This window comes from Camelus ferus, chromosome 30 (assembly GCF_009834535.1).
Source record: "Camelus ferus isolate YT-003-E chromosome 30, BCGSAC_Cfer_1.0, whole genome shotgun sequence".
NCBI lineage: Eukaryota > Metazoa > Chordata > Mammalia > Artiodactyla > Camelidae > Camelus > Camelus ferus.
Genome location: NC_045725.1, coordinates 15100348 through 15124159, shown reverse-complemented (window position 1 = coordinate 15124159; position 23812 = coordinate 15100348). Strand labels below are relative to the sequence as shown.

Below are 23812 nucleotides of genomic sequence, written 5' to 3'. Positions count from 1 at the left end.
CTGCCAGGCCACCGTTTTGGAATGCCCCTCATCCAGGATGGGTGAAACACCCACAGTGGGGACTAACTCCCTCTCCCATGAGTGGCAGTGATTATTCTGTGACTCTTAACATTGAAGAGCCCGAGTAGAAGGTTAGGGCCCAGGCCAAAGAACGAAGGGGCAGAGCCAGGGCCAGGGCAGGATGGCCTGTGGCCTCTCCCACAGTGTGACAACAGGCAGAAAGAAGGACCTTTGAGACTAATTGGAGACGTCCCACCAAGGCCCATCAAACAGAAGTCTGTCCCTTCTGACGCTGTCACAGGCCACAGTGAGTGGGCGTGCTTGCCTGGCATCCAGCTCAGGGGGAGGCCTGTCTCTTCAGACACCCATCTTCCTTCCATAATCCATGTTGACCTAGGCTAACTCTGCCCCACAATTCCCTCTGCCTTTCGTAGGCTCCTAAGCCAGGAGGAATCACATCTATGTGACTGGTGTTGGGAAGTATGAGGAGTAATTAATACTATCCTGCTGATGTCATTCAAGGAATTGCAACGTCAGGTGCCAGGAGGCGGGAGGAGCCTGAGAGACAGACAGGGTGACCAACCAGCAGGCCTGCCGGGGCTTCCAGGGGTACGAGCTTCCCATGCTAAAGCTGGGACAGTCCAGGGTAAACCAGGGCAGCTGGCCCCTCTAATTAGAGACCGGGTGACTCAGTTCCCTTTGTTTGGGAAAAATGGAGGTCCCAAAGGCTAGGTGGCCGGCTCTAGCTTCCTCATGGACTTAGGGAAGGACAGAGGGTCCACCCAGGTCTTGGATCCCAGGCTCGTGCTCTTCCCACCACACCTTCATGACATGAGACAAGATGACACTGGGGCAGCCAGGGTAACATCTGGCAAGGTCCAGCCCTCCCACCACTGGAGGGCACATCAAGGAGCACATTTAAGGCTCACCTGTGACAGGGCACCACACAGGGAAGACACCCAGGTGACACGTCAAGGATTTTTATTTGCGATGATCTGGCTTAAACTGAACTTCACTTCCAGAGAAGGCTCTGCATAGGAGTCACCATGAACCATCCGCTAGGGCCTTGCTTGAGGCTTCAGTCCCATCACCACCCGTCTACTGGCGGCTGATCAATGACCCCGGCCTGAGCCTGCCTTATAAAGGCCCAGAGTGGACGGTGGGAATTGGCACCTTCTGCTTCAAATCTGGGCACTGACGCTAGTCTCCCTTGGGTGGTTTAACAGACTAATTTCTGGGCTGTGGTGGAGAGATCTTGGTGGGAAGGCACTCCGGAGAGCTGGCAGGACTGTAACAGAGCTGCTGAAAGGCCCTGAGAGGATAAAGTGAGTAACCTAGGGCAGGGCTGGCTACCCCCTTGTCCATCTGTTCATTTATTCAATAAATGTCTACTGAGTTCTACTACAGGCAGACAGTGCTCTCGACACTGGGGATGTGGGGTGGGGGAGCAAGTGACAAAAGCCCTGCTCTTGTGGAGCTTATCTCTAATGGGGAGATACAGACAGTAAACCGAATAAATACATCATGCAGAATACCAGACGGCATTAAATTCTATGGAGAATATGAAGCCACGAAGGGGGACTAGGGGCGCTATTGGTGGTCGTGGGGTACCCTGGGAGAGACTGCACTTTTATTTATTAAAAAAGTTTAAATTGAAGTATAATTGACTTACAATATTATATTAGTGTCAGGTGTACAACATAGTGATTGGATATTTTTATACATTATAAGATGATCACCACGATAAGTCTAGGTACCATCTGTTCCCTTACAAAGTTATTCTGATTCTATTGACTATATTCCCTATGCTGTCCATTACATTCCCAAGACTTATTTATTTTATAACCGGACGTCTGTACCTCTTACTGTCCCTCGCCTATGAGGGTTTATACTTTCAGATAGAGTGCTTAGGACAGATCTCACTGAGATGGTGCCACTGAGCAAAAACTTGAGGGAGGAGCCATGTAAATATCTGAGAGCAGAGCAATCCAGGTAGAGGTGACAGCAAGTGCAAAGGCCTGGTGGTAGGACCTTGCCAGTGATGCTCAAGGTCCCCAATAAGGCCAGTGTAGCTGGAGTGCAGACTGAGGATGGTAGATGATGAGGTCAGAGGTGATGGGAACCAGATCACCTGGGGCCTTGTAGACCACTGAGAGGACTTTAGTCCTTACTCTGTGAAATGGGGGACTCTGAACAAAGAATTGACATTTAAAAAGGCTGAATCAGGGAGACCATTGGGGTTATAGGAATAATGCAGGTCGGAGCCAATCATGCCCTGGGCCAGAGGAGCAGGAGTAGAGGTGGTATGAAGCGGGTGGATTCTGGACCTGTTTTGAGGGTGGGACTGGGAGGAATTACAGACTGGAAGTGAGTGGAGAGGAGGAGAGAAATCACAGATGTCTCCAAGGTTTCTGGCCTCAGCAACTGCAAGAAGACTAGGGGAGGGCAGGTCTGAGGTGGACAGAAGCTCACTCTTGGATAAACTGAGTTGGAGAAGTTTCAGAGACACCCATTGTGGGACGTTGAGAAGGCTGGAGGGTACAGGGGCCTGGAGCTCAGGGAGCTGGTGACCTAAGGAGCCTCCTGGACACCCCAGCTCAGGCAGCCTGACTGTTTTCCCAGGCTCACAAAAAGGTTTGTTTTCATTTCAATTTCATTTTTATTTATAATTATGTAAAATATTTACATGGGTTCCAAAGTCAAATCTGCAAAACAAGGTGTTTAGCGATGTCTGCTCTCTACACCCCCACCACCTCGCCCTTTTCCACCGTAAATAACCACTTAATTGGTTTTATGGTTTATCCATCCATTCATTATCTTTAATCTATATTTATATCTGCCTTTTAGGGAGAAAAGTAGCACTCTGCATATACTTTTTCCACTTTGCTTTTCTCAATTAACATTATTTAATGTCACTTATTTCTCTCTGCTTTTTATTTTTAGGAATAGATTTTATTTTTTGCCATTTTTATTTACCTATTTTTAAAATTGTCTGGACCAAGGTGGTTCAATTCTGTTTTCTAGCAAGCACCACCACGCTGGGTTAGGGGCAAAACAGTCCCTAGAAGTCCATGTCTAGCGGCTTATAAAAGAGTGAGTTATTCTGGGGTTTCTTCTTGTTCTGAACTTCTGAACTCCCTGATTCCTCGTGGTAGGCAGGCCAGGGCCTTGCCAAACGCTAGAAGTATCAGGGCAGAAGCAGGAGACCTAGCTTACAGTTTGACTCTGCCAATGTCAAGTGTTTGACCTCGGGGAGCTCCCCCTTCACGCTGCAAAATGAGAAGCCTGGATAAGATGATCTGTATGGGCCTTGGAGTGGACACTGAGGGTGAATCAGAGGACCAAGTGTGGAGGCTGACCCAAACCTGTTCCTGGCAAACTATGCAAGTGGTCAACTTCTTCTTAGGAGAAGGAGGTAAAGATAAATTCCATCGTGCAGCAGCCTCAGCACCCATCACCGGCTTCTCTGTGCACGGCAAAGGGCTACTGGGTGATGTGGAGTCACGAGGTGGGTCCTGGAGACAGGACTGTGGGCAGGAGGTAGGAGTGCACGTGCAAAGCAGGGGGTCAGCAGGGAGCAGCCAGCTGAGCAGAGACAGATTTAGGGAGTTCACAGATGTCAGTGGGGTGGAGCACCAGGCGGCCAAGGAACTGGTCAGGATGGCAGAGGGCCGATGCTGCCTCAGGGGTAAGGCAGCTGAGCCCCGACGCTGGCCTGCCCTGACAGGAGGCTTCTGTACACTTCCTGCCGGAGGCGGGACCAAGTTACCCGCCCCAGGAAAGCCTTCTAGAGCCTGGGGCCTCAACTGACCAAGATGCTGCAGGTCCAGAAAGTTCCTGACGCATGACAGCTGCTTTTATTCTGTCTTCTACAGAGAAAATTGCAAACTGAGAGCTACCCATTCTATGTATTTCTCCTTCTCTCCCAATACCCTCTAACAACTCACACCAGCAAAGGCAAGAGGCCAGGAAATAAATATGCCCCAAAGAAAAATCACTGGAAGAAAAAGAGCAAAGCTCTGAGCCATCCCAAAGTGCAGCCCGGGTGGAGCTTTCTGCTAAGCTGCGCATCACGTATTCCAGCCCAAAGTCCTCTCCCAAGCTTCCGCCCACAGCTCTGACTTCTCTTGAGTGTAGCTGGAGGCAGACAAGGCCCCAAACCCCAGGGATGTTGTGGGATCTGCTGAGTAGTCCCAGGGAGTGCCAAGAGCAGGAGGATGGCCAGCTTCAGAGCCTGGAGACACACAGGCATCTATCCAATCCCCTTCACCTTCCTAATCCCGGATATGAAATACATAATCACCCCGCTCATTACCCACAGCCCCCGTGGGGCCACGAGGGAAGGAACGTGGGAGAGGCATCCACTTTCTACACTGACTGGGCCTTGACTCAGTGTATCTTGGAAGAAGAGGAAGTCTAAACGCTCCCACCCAGGGGTGGCTGTGTAATTGCAGGTTTTCACTAACACTCAGGGAAGGAAGAGTTGCTGCTAGGGAGAAGCTGGGGAAAAGGCTTCGTGGCAACCTTTCCCAGGAACAAGGCCATCCCAACTGCCAGACCACCCTGGCGTGCCCTTTCCGACTCCTCCACTTCCCCTGACACGTGGGATAGTGACCAGCCCAGCCCTTCCCAGAGGCTGTCCATCCTCCCCTCCACAAGCATGCCCGGGGTGTTTCCTGTCTCGGCCCATCCATGGGCCAGAGCTCCCAGGGAGGACAGCAGGTGGAAAGGGAGCACCTATGCCCTCTCACCTGCCCTAAGCACCCATGGGTGGGACGATGTCTCACATTCTGATCACGACCTGTTTTGATGGGGAAACTGCATCGCCAGCAAGCCTTCTACAGACTCCAGCCTAAAAGGATGAGAATTGGGCACTGTGACTCAAGACAAAAGGCCGAGGCTTCCTTGGAGGTACAGATTCTGTTCAGGTACCCTCTCCTCCCTCCACAACATCTCTACTCCCCCAGCTTCCAGTCTCATCTCCTTCTCTCTGACATGAATCTTCCTCCTCTTGCCACCCACCACATGCCACATGACTTCCAACCAGGTGCCTTGGCCCCTGCTGCCCCCTCCAGTGACGTCCCCTCCTAGCTTGGACCTCTGCATATAATGCATTGAGAGATGTGTCTGTAGCTTGGTGCACTGGATCTAAACTCTTGGCTGGCTTTTCGTGCCTTCCACAGAGGACCCTCCCTGACACACCTCTGTCTTTGGTCCCTCGGTGTCCTCTGCCATCAGGAACCCTGCCCACTGTCCCTGACACCACACAAGGCAGGCCCCAACCTGGCACCTTTGTTCCTGCTCAGTCACTTACCAGGAATGCGCTTCCCCCTGCCCTCTGTCTGGCCTACTGACGAGACAGATCACATTCCACCTCCTCCAGGAAGGCTTCTTGGCTACTCTAGACTCCAGGAATCTTTCTTTGGCCTGGCATTGTACTATTACACACACAAAGTACACACATTCATATACACATACATAGACACACACGTCACACGCACGCACACATACATGTACAAAACGTATAACACACATGCATACACCCATAGACACAGACACACACCAGTGTTATCAAGTGAAAACTGTTCAGTATACCTTTTCTCTCCAAATAGACTATAAACTCCTGGAACGCCTGGCACAGACCTAGGCCTGCGAGAAGCACTCAGGAGACGCTCTCTTCCTGACCAAAGCCCCCTTGTCCAGGCCTCCCTTGCCTATCTGTACAGGGGCTGGTGACAGGCATTGCTCCCCCCACCCTGGGGATCAGGTAGGTAAGGCCAATGCTACAAAGTGCCTCAGCCTCTAAAGGAAAAATTCCCTCTCTGCCCCAGAATGCTGTCCTATGATAAACAGGATGCAGACAAATCCCAATGAATCCTGGGATTCGAGCAATTTTAACACAGCTAATCTGACATCATCTCTTTGACCACAGCAATGCTCAAGGGGGGTGGCCCTGACCTATTTTTGGTGGGCAGTCCCTGCCAGAAGGGGCAGCCTTGCAGGTCTCCCCATTCCTGGTCCGGGGGCAGGGGGTGGAGCTTAAGCCTGGCCCCTCCCGCTACTGGAGGTTCCCATTTTGGATTTGAGCCACAGCTCAGAGAACAGGCTCAGTGGAGTTTGAAACACCCAACATCCTTAATGGCCTTGCCGAGCATTAACCCTGCCTCGGGGGAGATGGTCAGCTCTATCTGCAAATACCCCCATTATTGAACCCCAAATTACTGCTACATCCATCAGAATTAAGACCCGCCACAGGGCTTTTACGATGGGAAGGTGGGTCTTTACCATGGAAAAGCCTTGCTCTGAGAGCCAGCCCTGAGAGACCTGGAGAAGGGACGGGCTAGCTGGGATTTCCGGGGGGAGTTAGGGTGGGCTGGAGGGTCTGTTGGCCAAGCAGGGCTAGGAGGGCCCCCATGGGAGCCTGAAGGAGATGGGGGCAGCTGTCTTCTTTAACAATGCTGCTCTTACACAATGAAAAACCTTGGGCAGACAGAACTTTCTTCGGTCTCAACACTCCCAGTTGCTCTGTGGTGGAATGGGCCAGCTCAGCCCTCTGCAGCATGGTCTAAACACTCACCCAGAAGCACTCCACGGAAGCTGGTACAACCTGACCCTGGCAGCAGAGCTGACGGGGACCCGAGACCCCACCAGGCCATCTGTGTCCCTAGTACTCCCCCCGACCCTTCTTAACTGCAGGGTGCTCCCTGGGGCTTGGGCACGGCTCTGTCACTCACCAGAGAGCCCCTCCCCTCACCCTGCTCTCGGCTGGCTCCCCCAGGATGGCAGTGGTTGGCAAAGAGCCCAGCTAGTCCCATTTCAACTACCCAGGCTGGGTGGGGTCTGAGGGATTTACTGCAAGCGGGAGGCCGCCACTCCCAAAAGGGGCGGCAGGGCTGAGACACAATCTTCAGGCAACCAAGCTGGGACTTCAAGCCCACCCCCACCTCGCCCACCCCATGCCATCCCCCTTTGTCCCCCTCCCCTATCTGTAATCCACAAACTTGACAAAGTCAATCTCAGGAAGGTGTCCCAGAGCCTGGGGATATACCTCCTCCAGGAAGCTACCATTTGGAAAGGACTTCAGGGAATGTCAATTTTTAAACCCCAATGAGGTGGGAACTCACTAATGGAAGTTCAGGCAACAGGACCCCAATGTCTCTCAAAATCACATTCACTCATACTGTGCGGTGGTGAGGACAGGTGGGCTTCTGTGTAGGTCGTACATCTACAGAGAGTTCACCATGCCTCTTCCGCAGACACCAAGCTAAATAAAGTCCCCGGACGGTTGCTCAGATTAGTGAGCGCCTCCCCTTGTCTACTCCCTGGGTGGGGGTTCTGGCCAAGTGCTGGGCAGCCCTGTGTCCGCAGCACGGCTGGAGGGCTGCAGCGGGCGTAGCAGGGACAGCGCTCTGCTGGCTGGGCCAGGTTATCTGCGGGAGAGGCTATGACCTGAGAGATCGTAGACGGTAGATGGGAAGCTTTGTGTCCAGAAGGGGTTGCTCAAAGACAGGCCACTAAGAGCAAGAGACTGCTCTTAGCCTGTGGGTGCTCTGGGCTGCTGCGTCAGCTCTGGGTGGTGGCTGCCCCATGGTGGGCATGGCAGAGCCCCATGCAGGGCAGGGTCTGGGCCGGCTGGCCAGCCCAGTTGTGGAGGCAAGACCTGTCCCATCTGTGCACTGCCCTGCTGGCCCTCCTTCCCCTCCCACCTTCTGCCTTCCCAAGTCCTGCCTCAGTAGCTGCAGGGAGGCAGGGGACACTATCTTTCCCAGAGCCTTCCAAGTGCCATTAGGCATCAGTGGCTACTCCTTGGTCGTCCGTATCCCAAGGTCTCCCATGGCAGCCTTCAGCCCGGCCTTCTGCAGCCTCCACATCCAAATGCATCTCCAGGGACTTCTGTCCAACAGGATGTGTGAGGCTTAGCAGAGCAGAGCTCAAGCAAGCACCCAGCCCTGAGGCGTGCTTCTCTGAGAATGGCAGTACCGTCTTCACGAACCAGAGCACGCTGCGGGGATGGGGTAGGACAGCCCGCCGCCTCACGGGACCTCTCTTCTGGCTTCCTGCTACCTCCGTCCTGGGGCCACCCTGGGTAGATGCTCCATCCCAGGCAAGGTGGAGGGACAGGGGCTGTGACCTCAGGCCAGACAGCCTGGATCTGCCCCAAGAGGCCGGTGAGAGCAGAGGCGGGGAGGTGACCTCACATTGCTGCACCTTGGCCTTCTCAGCCGGAAGGCGTAAACAGAAATTTCCTTCTCTTCGGTGTTGTCGTGACAGTCTAGATCAGGGATTTGCAAACGACGGCCTATGGGCTGAATCCAGCCAGCAGCTGTTTTTGTGAATGACGTGTTGCGGGAACACCACCCTTCTTGTTTGTTTGCATATTGTCAGTGACTGCTTTTGCCCTACAATGCGGAGTCACAGAGGGGCAGTGGTGACCGAGACCACATGGCCCGTGAAGCTTTCAGCTTTTCTCCCCAGTACTTTATGGGGAAAGGCAGCTGCCCACTGACCCAGTCAGCACAGGGGGCGCTCCACACAGAGCAGCTTTAGTAACTTACTTTACACCAGTGGGGACAAAGGGACAGCGGCAGTGAGGACAGGTGAGTTTCTAGACCCAACCTGATCAAAACAGAGGCGGTCTACTTTGGTTGGTATATATTTAGTTTCCATATAAGATCTGATTTGAAGAATCTTCACCCATCTACTCACCCCTTCGCTTAACAGAACAAATCAAGCCCTTACCAGTGCCCTGAATGGAGCCTGGGAAGAACTGTTGGAGGCATGGTTTGTGCTGGGAGTTCTCTGGGAATGAGATGGATAATGGAGTTCTAGTCAAGGACAGAGGGCTGGGAGCCAACAGTGGGGACAGGCACTCCCTTTCTGCAGAAACTTCTGGTGTCTCTCCCTCTGCCCAGGGCTCTGCCCCAATCACCCAGGAGGGCTCTACACAGACCTCTCGGTGATGCCCCCTACAGGTCTAGGGGAGGCTGCACTATTCTCAGCAGTTCTGGTGGCCCCTGTAGGCTTTGGACCCCAGCAGGGTGGGCACTGACCCTCATTCCCAGACACAGACGAGGGAGGGGCAGACCCTTCCTAAGCCCCACAGAGGAGTAGGGGATGCTTTACTCAAGGAACACTTTTCCCTTTCAGCTCCTTCCTTCTGCTCTCAGGGTCCCTTCCAGACCCTCAGAATCTTCCACTCCAATCTGCTCTCCTCCCCTCCAACCCCATGCCTGGCTCTCCAGGACCCGGGAGTTTCTGTAGACCAGGGCCATTTAACAGGTCCTCCTGGGAGGATGGAGATGGTCTTTATCTGTCCAGTGCGGTAACCGTTAGCTACATGTTGCTACTGAGCACTTGAAATGTGGCCAGTGTGACTGCAGAACTGAAATTCTAACTCTGCTCAACTTTAACTAACCTGAATAACCACGACGGCTTGTGTGCTGGACAGCACAACTAGAGGCAAAAGGGGTTCACTGTCACTTCATTCCAGGGACTCCATCTGGAGCCAGAGCCTCCTGAAGTGCTCCCAGTGATGCTTTGAGAAAGGAGGGCGAAGAGCCTCTGGGTGGACTGGAAGGAACAGATGGAAGAGGGGGGTCCCCTTTGCCCGTCCCCACTGTGTGGTCCCTCACAGCCTCTCAGCACACCCATCACAGCTGTTTTAGTTCTCAGGGATGTTGCTCCTCCGCTCACTGTTCTGAACCCTGACAGCATGTGGTCTTCTATCGTAGGCAGGATCACCCTCACCCATGTAGGCAGATGACCTGGGATCACCATTTATCCTGCAGAAGGTGAAAAAGGAGCGCATGTCCCCCTGCACAGGGCCAACGTTCTAGGATCCCATGGCAAGAATCTGGATATTCCGATGTCTGAGACCAGTCTCCATTTTGCAAGGTCTTGAGCAGATCATGCAGCCTCTCTGGGTTTCACCTACATTACTCTTATATGTGTATTATATATACTCTTATATATTCGGGGCCACGAAATCCATCTTCTCTGCCTCCCAGGCCTGCTCCAGGGAAAGCATGAGAAAGGCCATGTAAGACACCTTGACTTGTGTTGTTAGTATTTGTATTCTTCCGTCTCCTACCCAAGGAAGCCTCTCCTGTCAGTGTCTGATGGATTCAAGTATTTCAATATGCTTCCAACTAAAGCACAACCTTTTATAACCATCGTGATTATAGAGTTTAGGGGAAAATGAGTGTAAGTGAGTGTGAGAGAGAGCATGTATGTGAGTGTGTGTGTGTCATGGGAAGTTCCCTTTTCCTGGTATTACCTGCTGGACCCCTGGAGGACAGGTGCATCCCAAACGTCAGACAAGAGTATCCTCTGGTTTAAAACCTTCCCCAGGGAGGAAACATTCTAACTTGTGCTCCCCTGTAGGCAGGAGCCATGGACAGGGAGGGTACCAGTGGACAGGGGAGGAGAGGACAAGGAAGGCATTCTTGGAAAGATCTGAAGTTGAACCAGAAAAGAGAAAAACACAAAAAACCCTCAACCCATTCTAAGCTATTAGTGTCTTTTACTAGACCGTGTAAAATGGAAGGGAAAAAAAAAAGACACAGGAAGGAACTAGAAACAGATGAAGATGGCCCCCAATGGTCCCTACCCACTGGCATTCACACCCTTCTTAGTCCCTTCCGACACAGTACCAGGGTTAGTCTGTGTTGACCAACAGAATATGGCAGGAAGTATGGTATTTCACTTTTGAGATTAGGCTACAAAAGACCTGACAGCTTCTTTCTCTCCACTCGTTCTGTCATGAGCACCCTACGGAGAGGCCCACATTGCAAGGAAATGAAGCCTCCGGCCAACAGCCAGTGAGGAACTAGGGCCTGCCAACAACCACGTCAGTGAGCTCGAAAGTGGATCTTCCAGTCCCATCTGAATCAAGTCTTCAGGTGATCACAGTCTCTGCCAACACCTCGTCCAAAATCTCAAAAGAGACCCTGAGCCAGAACCACCCAGTTGAGCTGCTCCTGGGTTCCTGACCCGTGGAAATTGTGTGAGATAATAACTTTGCTGTCTGAAGCTCTAAGTTTTGGAGTAATTTGTTATGCAGCAATGGATAACCAATACAAACATGGAAGCCAAGCTCTGTGTCCAGCAAACCATCATTGGAAATAACTGGCAGAGTCCCTAAAGCAGTCTGTCTCTCTCTCACACACACACACAGCTATAAACACAGATGAATATTCCACAAACACATGCAGGCAGTAAGTCCTCACGTTTGAGCAGCCCTCGATATTTTACCTATTTTCAGAGCATCATCACATTGGAATTGCAAAGGAGCCATAGAAGGCAGATGTCCTATTTTGTAGACGAGAAGCATGTCTCAGAGAGGTGAAGTCATGCCTTGGAGGCTCCACTTCTAGCAAGACGACCCAAACCAAGTCTAGACAAGTCAGCACACCCAAGTGTGCCCCAAACTCTCAGCACAAGGTCATTCTCTTAACTCTGGGTCATCACTAAAGGCTCCCATGAAAATACAAAGTGACCTGCCTTGGGTTACCCGTTAAGGCTAGACTGACTCCTGACACCCCAGTTCATGAGATGAGATGCAAGAGAGGTCAAACTGGATACACAAGGAACGGCTTGAGAGGAGGGGGAGGTGGGGAAGATGAGGAGGCCGAGATGGTTTCCCTAATCGCATGCAGAGTAAGCACCAAGGTCAAGGTCAATGTACAGAACTAGAGCTTCAGCCAGGACAGGGCGCCCGGGACCGAAGTCAGAAGGCTCCTTGGGAGGGGGCTGGCCTCCCTTGGGCCCTGCCTGGAGAGGTCCTAAAGATTACCTTCCCCACCCCACTCCTGACTATGTGCCAGCCTTCTGGATCATCAAGGCAAAGTCAGAAACCTGCCCTCTGCTTGTCCCACCTTGGGCCCTGCCCAGCCTTTCACAGGCCTGGCCACAGCTCACAGTTCAGAGGCACCAGGTTTCCTGCTCAGGGTGACCATCTGCTCTCTGACGCACCGAGCCAGGCTGGGGCATGCGTCTGCTGTGGCCACTCGGGCACACAGACACGCACACAGCCCCATGTAGTACTTATTTCTCCCTAAACATATTTCTCATCTTTTTGAATCTACACACATCTTTCCCAAGTTCAGTGTCAACCCCGATAAAGGGAAAGCCTGAAATTGGATCCTCTGTCCACAGCATGCTCCCCTTAAGCTGAAAAGATGAGTTTGAAGACAGCTGAAGGGCAGCGGTATTCCTGAGGGAGGGGCGAGCCACAGACGATGCGGGCTCGGGTGCTCACCTGGAGAGGTGACTCAGGAGACGGGCTGGCCCTCCCACACACCAGTGAGTGTCCTTCATGCTCGCGCCCCGCCCCCCCGCCCCGGCCGGTCCCTGAATCCCTCAGCTGCTGCACCTGCTCCAGGTGAGCCAGGGAACTCGGGCGTGGCGGGGACAGCTCTTCTAGCAACCATGGGGGAAGGTCAGGAGAGGATCAAGGGAGGACAAAAAAGAGCTTGGACGGTGAGGGGCAACACGAGAGAGGGGGCAGCACGGCCAGAGCCAGGCGAGGAAGAACCCAAGCAGAGGGGTGGGTCACGCGCAGGCAGGACTGAGCCCGGCCTGGTCAGGGAACTGAGGGAAGACTGGCGTCGGGAGCGCAGTGAGCGAGGGCAGTGCGTTAGAAGGAGGGGGGGGGGGGCATCCGGGGTGGGGCGGGCTCGTCTTGGGTGGGTTGTGGGGGCGGGTCTGGAATAGCCGGCAATGGCGGGGGGGGGGGGGGGGGGTTCTGAAGGCCTATTTGACTGCTGTTTAAGACTTCCTCCAAAACCCTCTGCAATGTGAAGGGTGAGTGACTAAGTTTTAAGCCTCCCATAAATTGCTGGTGGATTTGTGCATCCGCCTACAAGCTGGACCTACTGAACTTGCCACTGGTGTGGGCCTGTCTGCTCCCCTCGCTCGGCTGTCCGTCTTCGGCAGCTCCACCCACTCTGCATTTTGAAACGATGCCTGCAGGTGCTCGGAGAGCTGGAGACAATGACACAAACTGCCACCTCAGAGATGACCCTGGGCACGCAGAGGACACCTTGGTCTTCGTTCCCCCCGGGGGTCTGAGCACAGGCATCGCCCCCGGGGACCCACGGGCCTGTGTTCGGGAGTTATTTTAATCCTGTTTGCCGATGTCTTGCCTAATTGAGCCCCTGCATCACTTCTGGAAACCAGGGCCTCCCAAAATACTGCAAACCATAATAGAGGCCACCTTGGCTTCCCCAAAAAACACACACATTGGAATAAATGGCTAAAATTAAATTACTGGGAAGACACAGAAATAACTCTCGGAGCTCAGGGTAAACGCTGACCCAGGCAGGAAGGCTCTTTGGTATTTTTAAAACCTGTGCTCCCGTCCTTGCTGGGGAGCCCGGGGGCGTGGAGGGCACCCTCGTGGCCTAGCTCACCCTCCTGGGGCTGGGGGGAGCTCTGCCCCTCGAGACTGTCCTCCCCAGACAGCTGCCCACCGTCCTGGGACTCACAGCGCCCTTCCTCTGGCCTCTCACCAGGTGGGGCCCCCTCAACCTGGGAAATCTCTGGGCTATTGCAGGAACTTCCTAAATATGTCCACGCGTGAGTCACCCGGACCAGGGAAGGGATCTACCGGCGTGACTAACCTGGTGCAGGGGCGCAGAGGGCAGAGGGTGGGCGACCCCGTCTGGTGGGTCTTGTCTGAAACCTCTTCATTTGTTCATTCCTTTAAACGATGCCCTAGCCTCCAGTCCCCAGGCCTTGTGAAAAGAGCGCCCCCTACCCCCGCCCCGGGCTGCCTTTACTGCCTCTGGCTCTGAGTTAATCAGGGGCTTAATCATGGGTGTCCACAGGAGGCCGAGCGTGCTGAAGAGGGGACAGAGAGAAGTTTTCCAGCAGAGAACTGGTTAGGGGCCCAGGCTCTGCAGCTGGGCTGTTTGAGTTTGCAGTCCAGCTCAGCAACTTCCCAGCTCTGTGACTTGAAGGGAGTTACTCCACTTCTCTGTGCAAGTTACTTTCCTCATCTGTGAAATGGAAATAAAAACAGCATCTCTGTCCTAGGGTTGTTGCAAAGATTATATGAGCTGATAACTGTAAAAGGTTTAGCATGTCTGAACCTAGTGAGCATTCTGGAAGTGCCTGTTAAATCACTGAGTGACTGCCGGGCACGACTCAGGGTGGGCCAGGCTTGCCTGGTGGCCCATCAAAAAGGGTCCCAGAACCAATGCAACGCACTGCCCACCCTGTGGGTAAGGTGGTTGCATGCAGTGTCCCATCTCAGGCAGCCAGATTGCTGGGAGTGTGAAGGCTTGGCCAGGCACCGCTGGGTGCCCAGGGTGCAGACTTAGACCAGATTTGGTCCCAAAAGATGTACATAGGAGTAGCAGACATGGCCCAGATTTCTGGAACTTTTTGGAGAGGGTGAATGGGCTGGGTTAAAGACACAAGGGAGGCTAGCTATTTGCACTGAAAGCCCCAGCAGGCCCGGGGAGCATCTCTGTCTTTCCAGCCCACAGATAAGGAATGGAATATTCCTGGGAAGAGTTCTTTGTCATCTTTAGCCCTGCACTCTCCCTAATACATTTGAGCACTGAAATCAGAAACCCCATTTTATAGCTGAGAAAACCACGGGCTCCAAAATGTGAGGAAACTGCCTTGGGCCACACAAGGAGGGAACCCCAGACGCCACAGCCGCCGGCCCAGCGCTCTTTCCGCCCTGGCACGCTGGCCAGGACGGAGGGGACCCAGAAGTGAACGCTGGGCAGAGGGGCCTCAGCCTCCGTACTTAGAGCCGGGCAGGGTCCTGGGCCTTCTCGTGTACCTGCCATCGCACACCATCTACCTGCATCCCTGCGGGCTGCATGTTAATGTCCTTGGGGACAATAGAAGAATGAGCTTGGCTGGGGTCCTTGTCATCTCAAGAGCCCCTGGCCGGTGAGGGATGAGTTGATCCTGATGGCAAGTGAGCCTGGCCCTGGCCTCGGGGCCCACCATGCAGGGTGTCCCCAGCAAAGGGGCCCTTGGAATTGTCTGTTTCCATCTGCTCCAGCAACGGCGAGAGGGTTGCGGGTTAACATTTGGGAGCCAGTCCCAAATGTCCAGCATTTCAGAAGAAGAGAGGCTAAGACTTCTGCAGGGAAGTAACTAGACCAGCTCGGGTGGCTGGCTCCTGGTGTCCATGCTACCTCCCGTCCCCAGCACAGACCCAGGAGACAGAACATCGCTCTCTATACGACCACTTTCCTAGTCAGCATCTCTCCTGCTCTCCAGGCCCCGAGGCATGTGCCCCGCCTCCTCTTCAGTCAGCTTCCTTGGCCCAGGTCTTCCTCCTTTGCCATCTAGGGCTCAAGAGGTCTGAACGAATCCTAATAGCTGGAAAAAGGAGCAGAGGAAAAACAAGGAGCCGCACTCAGCTTCCCAGCGGCAGGCACGGGCTGGGAGGTGCCCACTGCCAGGGCGGGCAGGCCTGGCACTGGGAGCTCTGCCAAAACGCACACCATGGCCACGCACGGACGCGGGTCCTGGGCCCAAGGACGTGCTGGTGCTTCCCCGGGAGAGGGACCTCAGAGGGGCTGGTTTACTTTCCCATGAAGTGTGATGCCGTGAGCAGGTTCTGAGCACGGAGCACGTGCCAGGAAGGAGGGGCAGGAACGAGAGCATTGTGGGCCAGCCTGCAGGGTCCTCTGGGCAGCCTGTTCCGCCCAGCAGTGCCGGGTGAGGCGGGCGTTGCTCAGAGGATGATTGGGCCATTACTATCTGTACAAAGGCAGGGGTCTTCTCTAGGCGTACCAGGGCCTTCATGTCAACCACACACAGACCTGGACACCTGGCTTCAAGAAATGAGCTGTTCTTCTTTTCGAGAGAGCTCGTTTGGGGGTGGGCGTGGGGGAGGAGGAGAAGGAGCCTAAAAATAATTCCTATCTGACTCATTTTGCTTAGAATCTGACAGGGCTGCCTGCCAGGTGGGGGTTTGCCTGTCCCATTTTCTTATCTATCTTTAGCAGGGGCTTAATGAGGGCAATTTCCTTGCTGCGATATAAAGACAAACCGCGGGCAACGGGAGTGTAATCTGTCTCGCTGTCCCCTGGGCTCCTGATGACAGGATGACAATGATGGTCACTGCAGGGCTGAGCAGTCGGGGGGCTTTGGGACGGGGCAAATGAAGCAGTGGTCCGGCCTGTGAAACCCAAGCCAGGTGACGACCGCGGAGGAAGTGTCCCCTGCTCCTTTCTTCTGTCCTGCCATCTCTGCTACCCGCAGGAGAGCAAGATAAATTACTCAGGCCTAAAACCCCAGCACTTACAACATAGTCCTGTATCTTCAGCATCTCTCCTCCTGTCTTAAAGGGCAAGCACAGTCCTTTCTCATCATTCACGGTGTTACATTCTATGTAACTATGTAACTATCCTGTGCACACTGAATCAGCAACTGCAGAACCACTGCTCCCAGGAGGAAGACAGGGTGAGGTCCCTGCGAGCCTCTGGTCACAATGTTTTCTCCAGTTGATCAATACATAACCTCGCTTTATGTGTGCTTTGGTTTAAAGACACTATGTAATATACATTGTCGATTCACTAACACTGAACTTGTCGCCAACAGCACTGACTCTGGCTAGAATGAAGCTTATCTAATACACATATTTCTCCAGAAGGCACATCCCAGCCTCTTGCTCTTAGGAACACTAGACAGCACTTCAGCACTATGCTTGGGGGCCATCTGAAACAGCAAATTCACCAATAAAAGCACATCAATGGAAAACACACGGCATTAAACAGATGGTGAGAAGGACACTTGTTCACGACAGGAGAGCTGGAGCAAGGAAGCAGAGAGTCACCTGTGTGTTGGGCGACTCAAGTTCCCCCCCTACCCTGGGCGTGTCCATGAGTGACTGTGAAAACACTGTATTGATTTAGGGCCACAAACACATTTTAATGAGGGGGCAAGTTTACAATATGGAATCTAAGAAGTAATGAGGATCGACTGTATTTCCAAAAGGGCTACCTTAACGACTCGTGAATGAGCTGATGGATGGACCTAGGACTCTGAACTAGACTAATTCCTGATCAGTTCCTGGCGGACAAGACCTGGGGCTTAGTCATCTTCATAGATGAAGGGCTCCATGACTGCAGGAGTGATGTGAGGTGCCAAAGGGAACAGCAAGTTCCAGAAAGTAACTGTGACTCAGAGACAGGTCCGGAGGCAGCAGTGGCATCGCCCAGGGTCTCTGCCCGGGAGCCAGGCATGAAGAGGAGGAGGGGTAAGGTGGACTTCAGAAGGGAATGAGGGGTCTCCCATAACCAGTGATGGCCATCAAAGAGCGTGTCAGACAGTGAGCTTAACAAGCGTTAACGACAATTCTAAATTAAATGTTTGTATTTAGAGTGAGAAGGAGGAGGCAAGCATGAGGCTGCTGACAGGAGGATGATGGCAAGTGAAGGGAGCCGCTAAGAGAAAGGTCTGCCTTCCGTCGGAGAACTCGTGTTGGGCCAGGAAAGGCAGACCCACCTAGAGCACCGTCAGTATGATGCTGAGAGCCCTGGAGGAAGTCACGGGAGAGAGACGGGCACTCTGCGGGCTCCTCTCCTTGTTTAAGAGATGAAGCAACACGGCTCAGAAAGAGAGAGCTCTCCCCGCGAGGCCACCAACGGCCCCTGACGATCCTGAGGAACAAGGTGCTAGACACTGCAGCTGTGCATATACAGTTCCAATTTTTGTAAGTCAGAAAAACACAGATAGCATCTCTCCCATAGAGATCCCCAAGCAGGTGATTTGGAAGAGAAGATGTTACTACTCATAGCTAGCACAGAGTCACACGGACCAAGACGGGGCCAGACCAAATCTACGTCCTTTTTTGAAAGGGTGACTATCCCAATACACTGCTGGAGTCCTGCAAACATCAAGATGCCGGGAGTGTTTCCGGGGGCTTGCCACATCACTCCATCCTGGGACCTGCCTGATCCATTTAAAAAAAAAAAAACTTAAAAGAAAATTGAGATATAATTCACATACCACAAAATCCACCCTTCTAAATTACACAATTCAGGATTTTTAGTACATTCCCGAAGTTGCCTAGCCATCACCATTAATTCCAGATGTCCTGTTCATTTTTATCAGTGACCTAGATGATGTCACAGAGAGCTTGCAAAATCACATCTGATAGCTGACACTAATGCTGGCCCTAGGGAAAGAGCCTGGCACCCAGGGAGCATTTGGGCACGTGGCTGCAGAGGAAGGGAAGGAGGGGCGAGATTGCTAATTGGTCGTACAGTTAGAGGACAGTCATGGTCAATCATAGGACAGAGGCCGCAGGAGCTGCTGGCGGCTCTGCTCACCCTGCAGCATCCAGGATGTGGCCCGACTGCACCATCTGGGGACCCAGGGAGGGGGTGGCATTCAGAGATGTGGGAATGGCTCGCTCTCCTGCCTCTCGCCCAGCAGCGCCATCTGACACTAGCTGGGGAGGACCGTGGCATTCTTTTCCTGTTTTCAAATCTGCTTTGCACATGGAATAAATTAACTGTTCTGAGACCTTGCTTAATGAAACAAATTAATTTGGAGAACGGCTCTCCTGTCTCCCTAGTCACACGGGCATCAGCCGATGGACCGCTGGTGCCTCCATTAGCTTCCCCACTCTCACTGCTAGGAGGCCAGCTCTGGAGACTTCTAACAGTCTGGGTTGGGGCCCATCAGGAGCCTGGAGTTTTCCTTCTCTTTAGTTCAGTTGGGGGTAGCAGCTGCTGTGAGCTCTGCCCATCTGGCTCTGCTTCTAGGGAGCTTTGTGGGGGTGACTTCTGGGGCAGTGGGAATCCCTGGCCCCCACACCTGTCTCACTGACGCTTTCACAGTCCTCTCACTCTAATGTCCTCCCATCCCCCTCCCAAATCCTCCTCAGGACTCATGGCTAGTTCAATGTCTGCCTCCTCCAGGAAGCGTTCCATCACCACCCCCACTGGCTCCTTTCTCTGAACCTCCTTGAGTAAATCTGTGGATGCCACATCATTGCACACCACGTTCTGGTGGCTGCTGAAGCCAGTGTGCAAGCTCCACCTCAGGCCTTTGAGAGCAGGGACCACACCTGGCACTTCTCTGTTTCCCCACAGCACCAAATGTCACGCTGAGCACTGCTCCCTCAGTCCTCGCTGGAGAGTTAAGGAGTGCTTCACTGGGGTGTTCGCTGAGACGTGCACCCAGGTCCCGCTTCAGGAACAACGCACTCACCCCCTGTGGCAGACAGTCCTCAGTGGTCAGCCTTACAGAAATTGCCTGGGATGGACAGCGGCCAGCCCAAAGTCACAGCAGTCCCCATCTGATGACTAGAGCAGACGTTGGGATGCGAAGACCTGCCCCTTCTCTCCATCTTGGGACAACTCTAAAGAGTCACCCCAACTTCAGAAGCCCCCATAGAATCAGGACTCCCCACCCAGACTGCACTGCAGCTCACCTCCTCCCCCTGCCCAGTCCAGCCCCCTCTCCCTTCCTGTCTGCCTGTTGACCCTAAGGGCGCTCCTTAGTAAGTGCGCTGCCTCCTGATCTCCATCCCAGACTCTGCTCCCCAGGGAACACAGACCATGACTTTCTCTCCCTGCCTCAGCTGTTCATCTCTTCAAATACAGTGGGGCTGGGGGAGTAGAGAAGACCCCTGCAGCCCCCGGAGGTGAGCCTTCCCTCAAGGTCAACACGGGCAGAGGGTCAGTGGCGTGGCCAGGACTCAGGCCTCCAGCGTTTGCTCCTCTGCCCTGCGTCCAGTGGGGAGGGAGCTTGGTAGGAGGCGATCCTCAGCGGCTCCCCCTCCAGTCAGCAGCTCTCTGGCTCGGGTGGGGACAGACACCCAGAGGCATGTTGCTCTTCCAGGAATGCATGAAATACTCATTTATCACATTCATATCATGAAGTTCATAATTTTGCCTGAGATCAGCAAACACCTTTGACTAGTTTCCCAAAATAAATAAGCGGTTACCAGTTGTCCATGTTTTGAGAACATTTAAAGGAGAAAACCTTTGCACTGTGCACGAGCTTAACTCTTTTCTGCAGAATGAGGAAAAGATACCCACAACTCAGTTTTAGTCACAGAGGCCCTGGAAGCAGCCCATGGAATCTGAGAGCAGAGTCTGCGGAAGGCTGCTTGAGAGGGGCCCTCCTTCCCTACCAGTCCTGGCAGTCGGGGCAGAGCTTCCCCAAAAGTTGATCCCCGAAAGGGAACAACTGATCCCAGGTGCCCTGCCCCTGGAGGCAACGCAAGAAAGGCTCCCTGTGTTCACAAGCAAACCCAGCACTCATAGGGATCTGGGTTGACAGCCCACCCCCGCTCCTGGCTGCAGACATCCTCGGTCTGTACAGAGTTTTCTGAGCACCTCGGATTCTTCTCTGATCTAAAGGGTGGGCTGATGTTAAGACCATTTCCCAGTGCCTTCCAAGGATGAGCTTGTCAAGCTTCCCGGTTAGTGAACCCATTTTACAGAACAGGAAATAGAGTTTTCAAGACAGAAAGTGATCTGCCTGAATCACAGTCAGCGAGTAGAAGAGGTAGGATTCACATCTGGCATCTAATTAATTCCGGGGCATACAGCTCAGGGTTCAACAACTGGAAAGTAAAAGCAGTCAGGGCACACTCAAGAGGCCGCTGGGGACTAGGATACAGACGAGGGCTCTAGACCCTAGTTCAGAAATTCCTGCTCCAGGCTGTGGGGTAACAGACCCGCAGCAGCTTCAGGTCCGTATTGCCAGGAATTTGCAGCTATCAGACACCAAGTCCAGTCACCCCTGCAGGCCTTCCAGGAGAGCCTCAGAGCCACCAGGGGGATGGAACAGCTCACTTCCCCTCCTGGGCACCCGAGCCTCAGCTGATCGTGCACCCACCAGCTCCCTGCTGTTGGCCTTTTCTGGGTCAGAGGTGCACCTGAGGTTGTGGAGCTGCAAGGGCTGAGAACCAGCGTCAGCAGAGATGAGCTCAGCTCCGCCGCTTCTTAGCTGAACAGTTTGGCTTGTGTCCCCTGCCTCAGTTATTCCATCTGTTAAAAGGGGAAATAGGGCCTTCTCTCCCTTGCAGCAGAGGGGGAGAGAAAAGAGGCTTGAGCCAGAGAGATGCTGGCTGTGCTCTCTGCCACCAAAGTGGAGTCTGGTCCCCTCCCCTTCTGCCACCCAGGGAAGGCAAACCTCTCTCAGTGTGGTTGAAACCCCACTACTAGGAAGCTTAACCTGCTGTACAAAAGTTCACTATCAGGGTCAAGTACAAAGTTTTGGGGTTTAGCAGGGATGTGACCGCCCATCATCAGCTGGGAATGTCAAGGTCGACCTGATGATATTCTGCAGCCGTTCCTGGGACGTCAGAATCACGTGCTCCACCCAGAAGGGCTTGGGAGGCCCCTGGTGCTGGCTTCTTGCTTTCAGACAATGAGGTCCTCAAACTATCTGCTGCCCGCTCTTCTCCTGAAAGTCCCCATTCCCTGGGGACTCCATGATGGCCAAGCATTGGCTGCACTGTATTCCAGATCGTGAATAAAGGTGGGGGCCCCGCCTGGCACACGCCACTGGCTCATCGCGCTTCTGCTGCCCTGAATTGCAGTGTGAGCCCCTGATAGTCAAGATGTTTGTTCCCTGAGCCCGTCTTTGGTCCAGAGGAACACTCTCTCCTTTCATTTCAGCTGATTTTCTCTGGTTTGGGTCCTGGGGAATATGGGGCAGCCACTCCTCAGGGCTCTGTATAAATCTTCCAGTTTACTGGCATGAACGATCTTTCCCTACAGCCTCCTCTTCCCTGGCCCCATCCCGTTAGCCTCTGCTCACAGGACATACTTTCCATCCTTTTAATCATCTTTATTGCCTTGCTTTGGACCCATTCCCGGGTCCACATCCTTTGCGAGGTGCGCTGACTTAACCGGGGGTTTGTTAACACGAGCGCGGCTCAGCGGAAGGTCAGCTTCCCGGTGCCTGCGTGTTCCGCTCCTCTTCCTACATTCCTGGGTCACGCCGCTGCTTTCCGGAGACCTGCACTGTCCGGGGGCTCCTGCTGAGTGAGGCGACCTGGCCCACAAGCGGAGAGGTGGCTGATCAGGGCGCTGAGAGCAGCCTGCCCTTGCCTGGGCCCAGAGGGTGGCTTTTCCTTGAAGCTTGGGGACTCCCCACACCTGCACGCACGCTCTGGGGACCACGGGACGGGGAGGAGCGACACCGAGCCTCTGTTCTTCTGGACACCTCCCTAGTCCCTGGTGAACCCCATTCCTCCTTTAGGGGGCGCTCCCTACTTCTTCCTGCAGGGACCCCAGAAACCAAGTATTAGGCTCTATGAGGCTGCAGAGCAAAAAGGCAGCACACACAGTGCAGTGACCACGCTCTGGTCAGACCACGAACAGGCTTGGTCCCACTCTCCCTGCTCAGTTTCCCCTTTTGATGCAGCTACAGAAAAAGTGCTCGGTGATTGGTTTCTAAGCCGGGATGGCCTTTCTCCCAGATGGCTGTACACTCACTGTCTTCTGGGGACGTTTCAGTCCCACTAAATCCACCAGCTAATGATGAGATGTCCTGGGGGCCTGGTCCCCTGGTTCTTCACCCACCCTGAGTTGTGGCCACCAGCCAGCACTCCAGGGCCCACATGTGAAGGGCGGGATCAGGGACCCTGGTCAGCCTGGTCTCAAGGAGGCTGCACAGGACTGGGCACTTCTAGTCTAGTTTTCTGAGCCAGGATGTTGGCTTGGCTGTATTTTGGCTCCCTGAGAACATTCTCTGTTCATTAAAGGCAAAACCACCAGCCACCACCTTTATCTAAGAAGAAATTCCCTATAGAAGAGAACCTCATCTTAATTTTTCAGGCAGAAGCCTTTCTTTCCTTCCCTCCCTCCCTTCCTTCCCTCTTTTTCTTCCTTCCTCCCTCCCTCTTCTTATATTTCCATCCAGAAATCATTTATGCACATTCAAGCAAAAAAACACAAAAACCAAAAAGAATCCAAAACCAAAAATACTCTAACTCTGCTTTAGCACAAATGGCCTCATACTGAAACATCGTTCTGCACCTGGAGTTTTCCATCTAAATACACCTTGAAGACCTTTCAACGTCAGACAGCCTTTAAGGGCACAAAGGCTCCGACTCCTAGAACCCAGCTTCAGTTGTTTGTTCTTATCCAGGGCCACCTTGGCCACATTTTCTGACCCCTGTTACCCAGCCCTCTGCATCCCAGAGGAGATTCTGATTCCAGTCTTAGTTTAAGTGAACCCCCGCAAGGCATTCGAGAGAAGCAGCACACGCAGTTGCTGATCTGTGTGTTCCTGTCACAGCAGAGCCCAGCACGGGCCAGGCACAGCTCCCAGGGCCTAGGCGGAGGACAGACAGATATTCTGGAACTGTGAGCTCCAGAGCCTCCTGGAGGCCATGTTTCAAAACACACATCAGCCAGGTCCTAGGTCCCTGGAGGACCGCAACTGTGTCTGTGCAGTCAGTGCAAAGAGCTTTTCTTCTCCTGAACTGCAAAACCTGCCCTGGACTCCTAAAGGGGTCCAATCCTGGGGCTAACCAAGAGAAGGACAGCCACCTCTGCCCCTGGTCACCAACACCACCATGCCTACTTCATCTCACGGGTATCGGCTGGTGACTGGGAAAAGCAAAACACAGGCTAGAACTGCAGCTACAAAAGGCCGACAGGAAAAGAAAACCCAGAGTTTGCAACGGAGTCTCTCCTACCTTCGATCGTTTCTTCTCCTTCGGAACAACTTCTTCGTGTGCGCGATCTCCACTTCGTGGGGCATTGGGTGGTAGCCCTGCATGGTCGGGGAGGAAGAGGGGATCGTTAGTCACTTCTGAAAGACAGCGAAGAACTTCTGGGTCTGAACAAACTACAACAACACA

The 23812-nt window shown here is 53.5% G+C and overlaps 1 protein-coding gene across 9 annotated transcripts in view; it reads right to left on the bottom strand.

The window, feature by feature from the left end:
• Nucleotides 1-23812, bottom strand: part of CTIF (cap binding complex dependent translation initiation factor) — a 286942-nt gene that overhangs the window by 111689 nt on the left and 151441 nt on the right. For all 9 annotated transcript variants that reach the window (XM_032470569.1, XM_032470568.1, XM_032470576.1 and 6 more), the window contains one exon: nucleotides 23648-23724. In XM_032470569.1, coding sequence (XP_032326460.1) covers nucleotides 23648-23724 — 77 coding nt within the window. The remainder of the gene's footprint in view (nucleotides 1-23647; nucleotides 23725-23812) is intronic.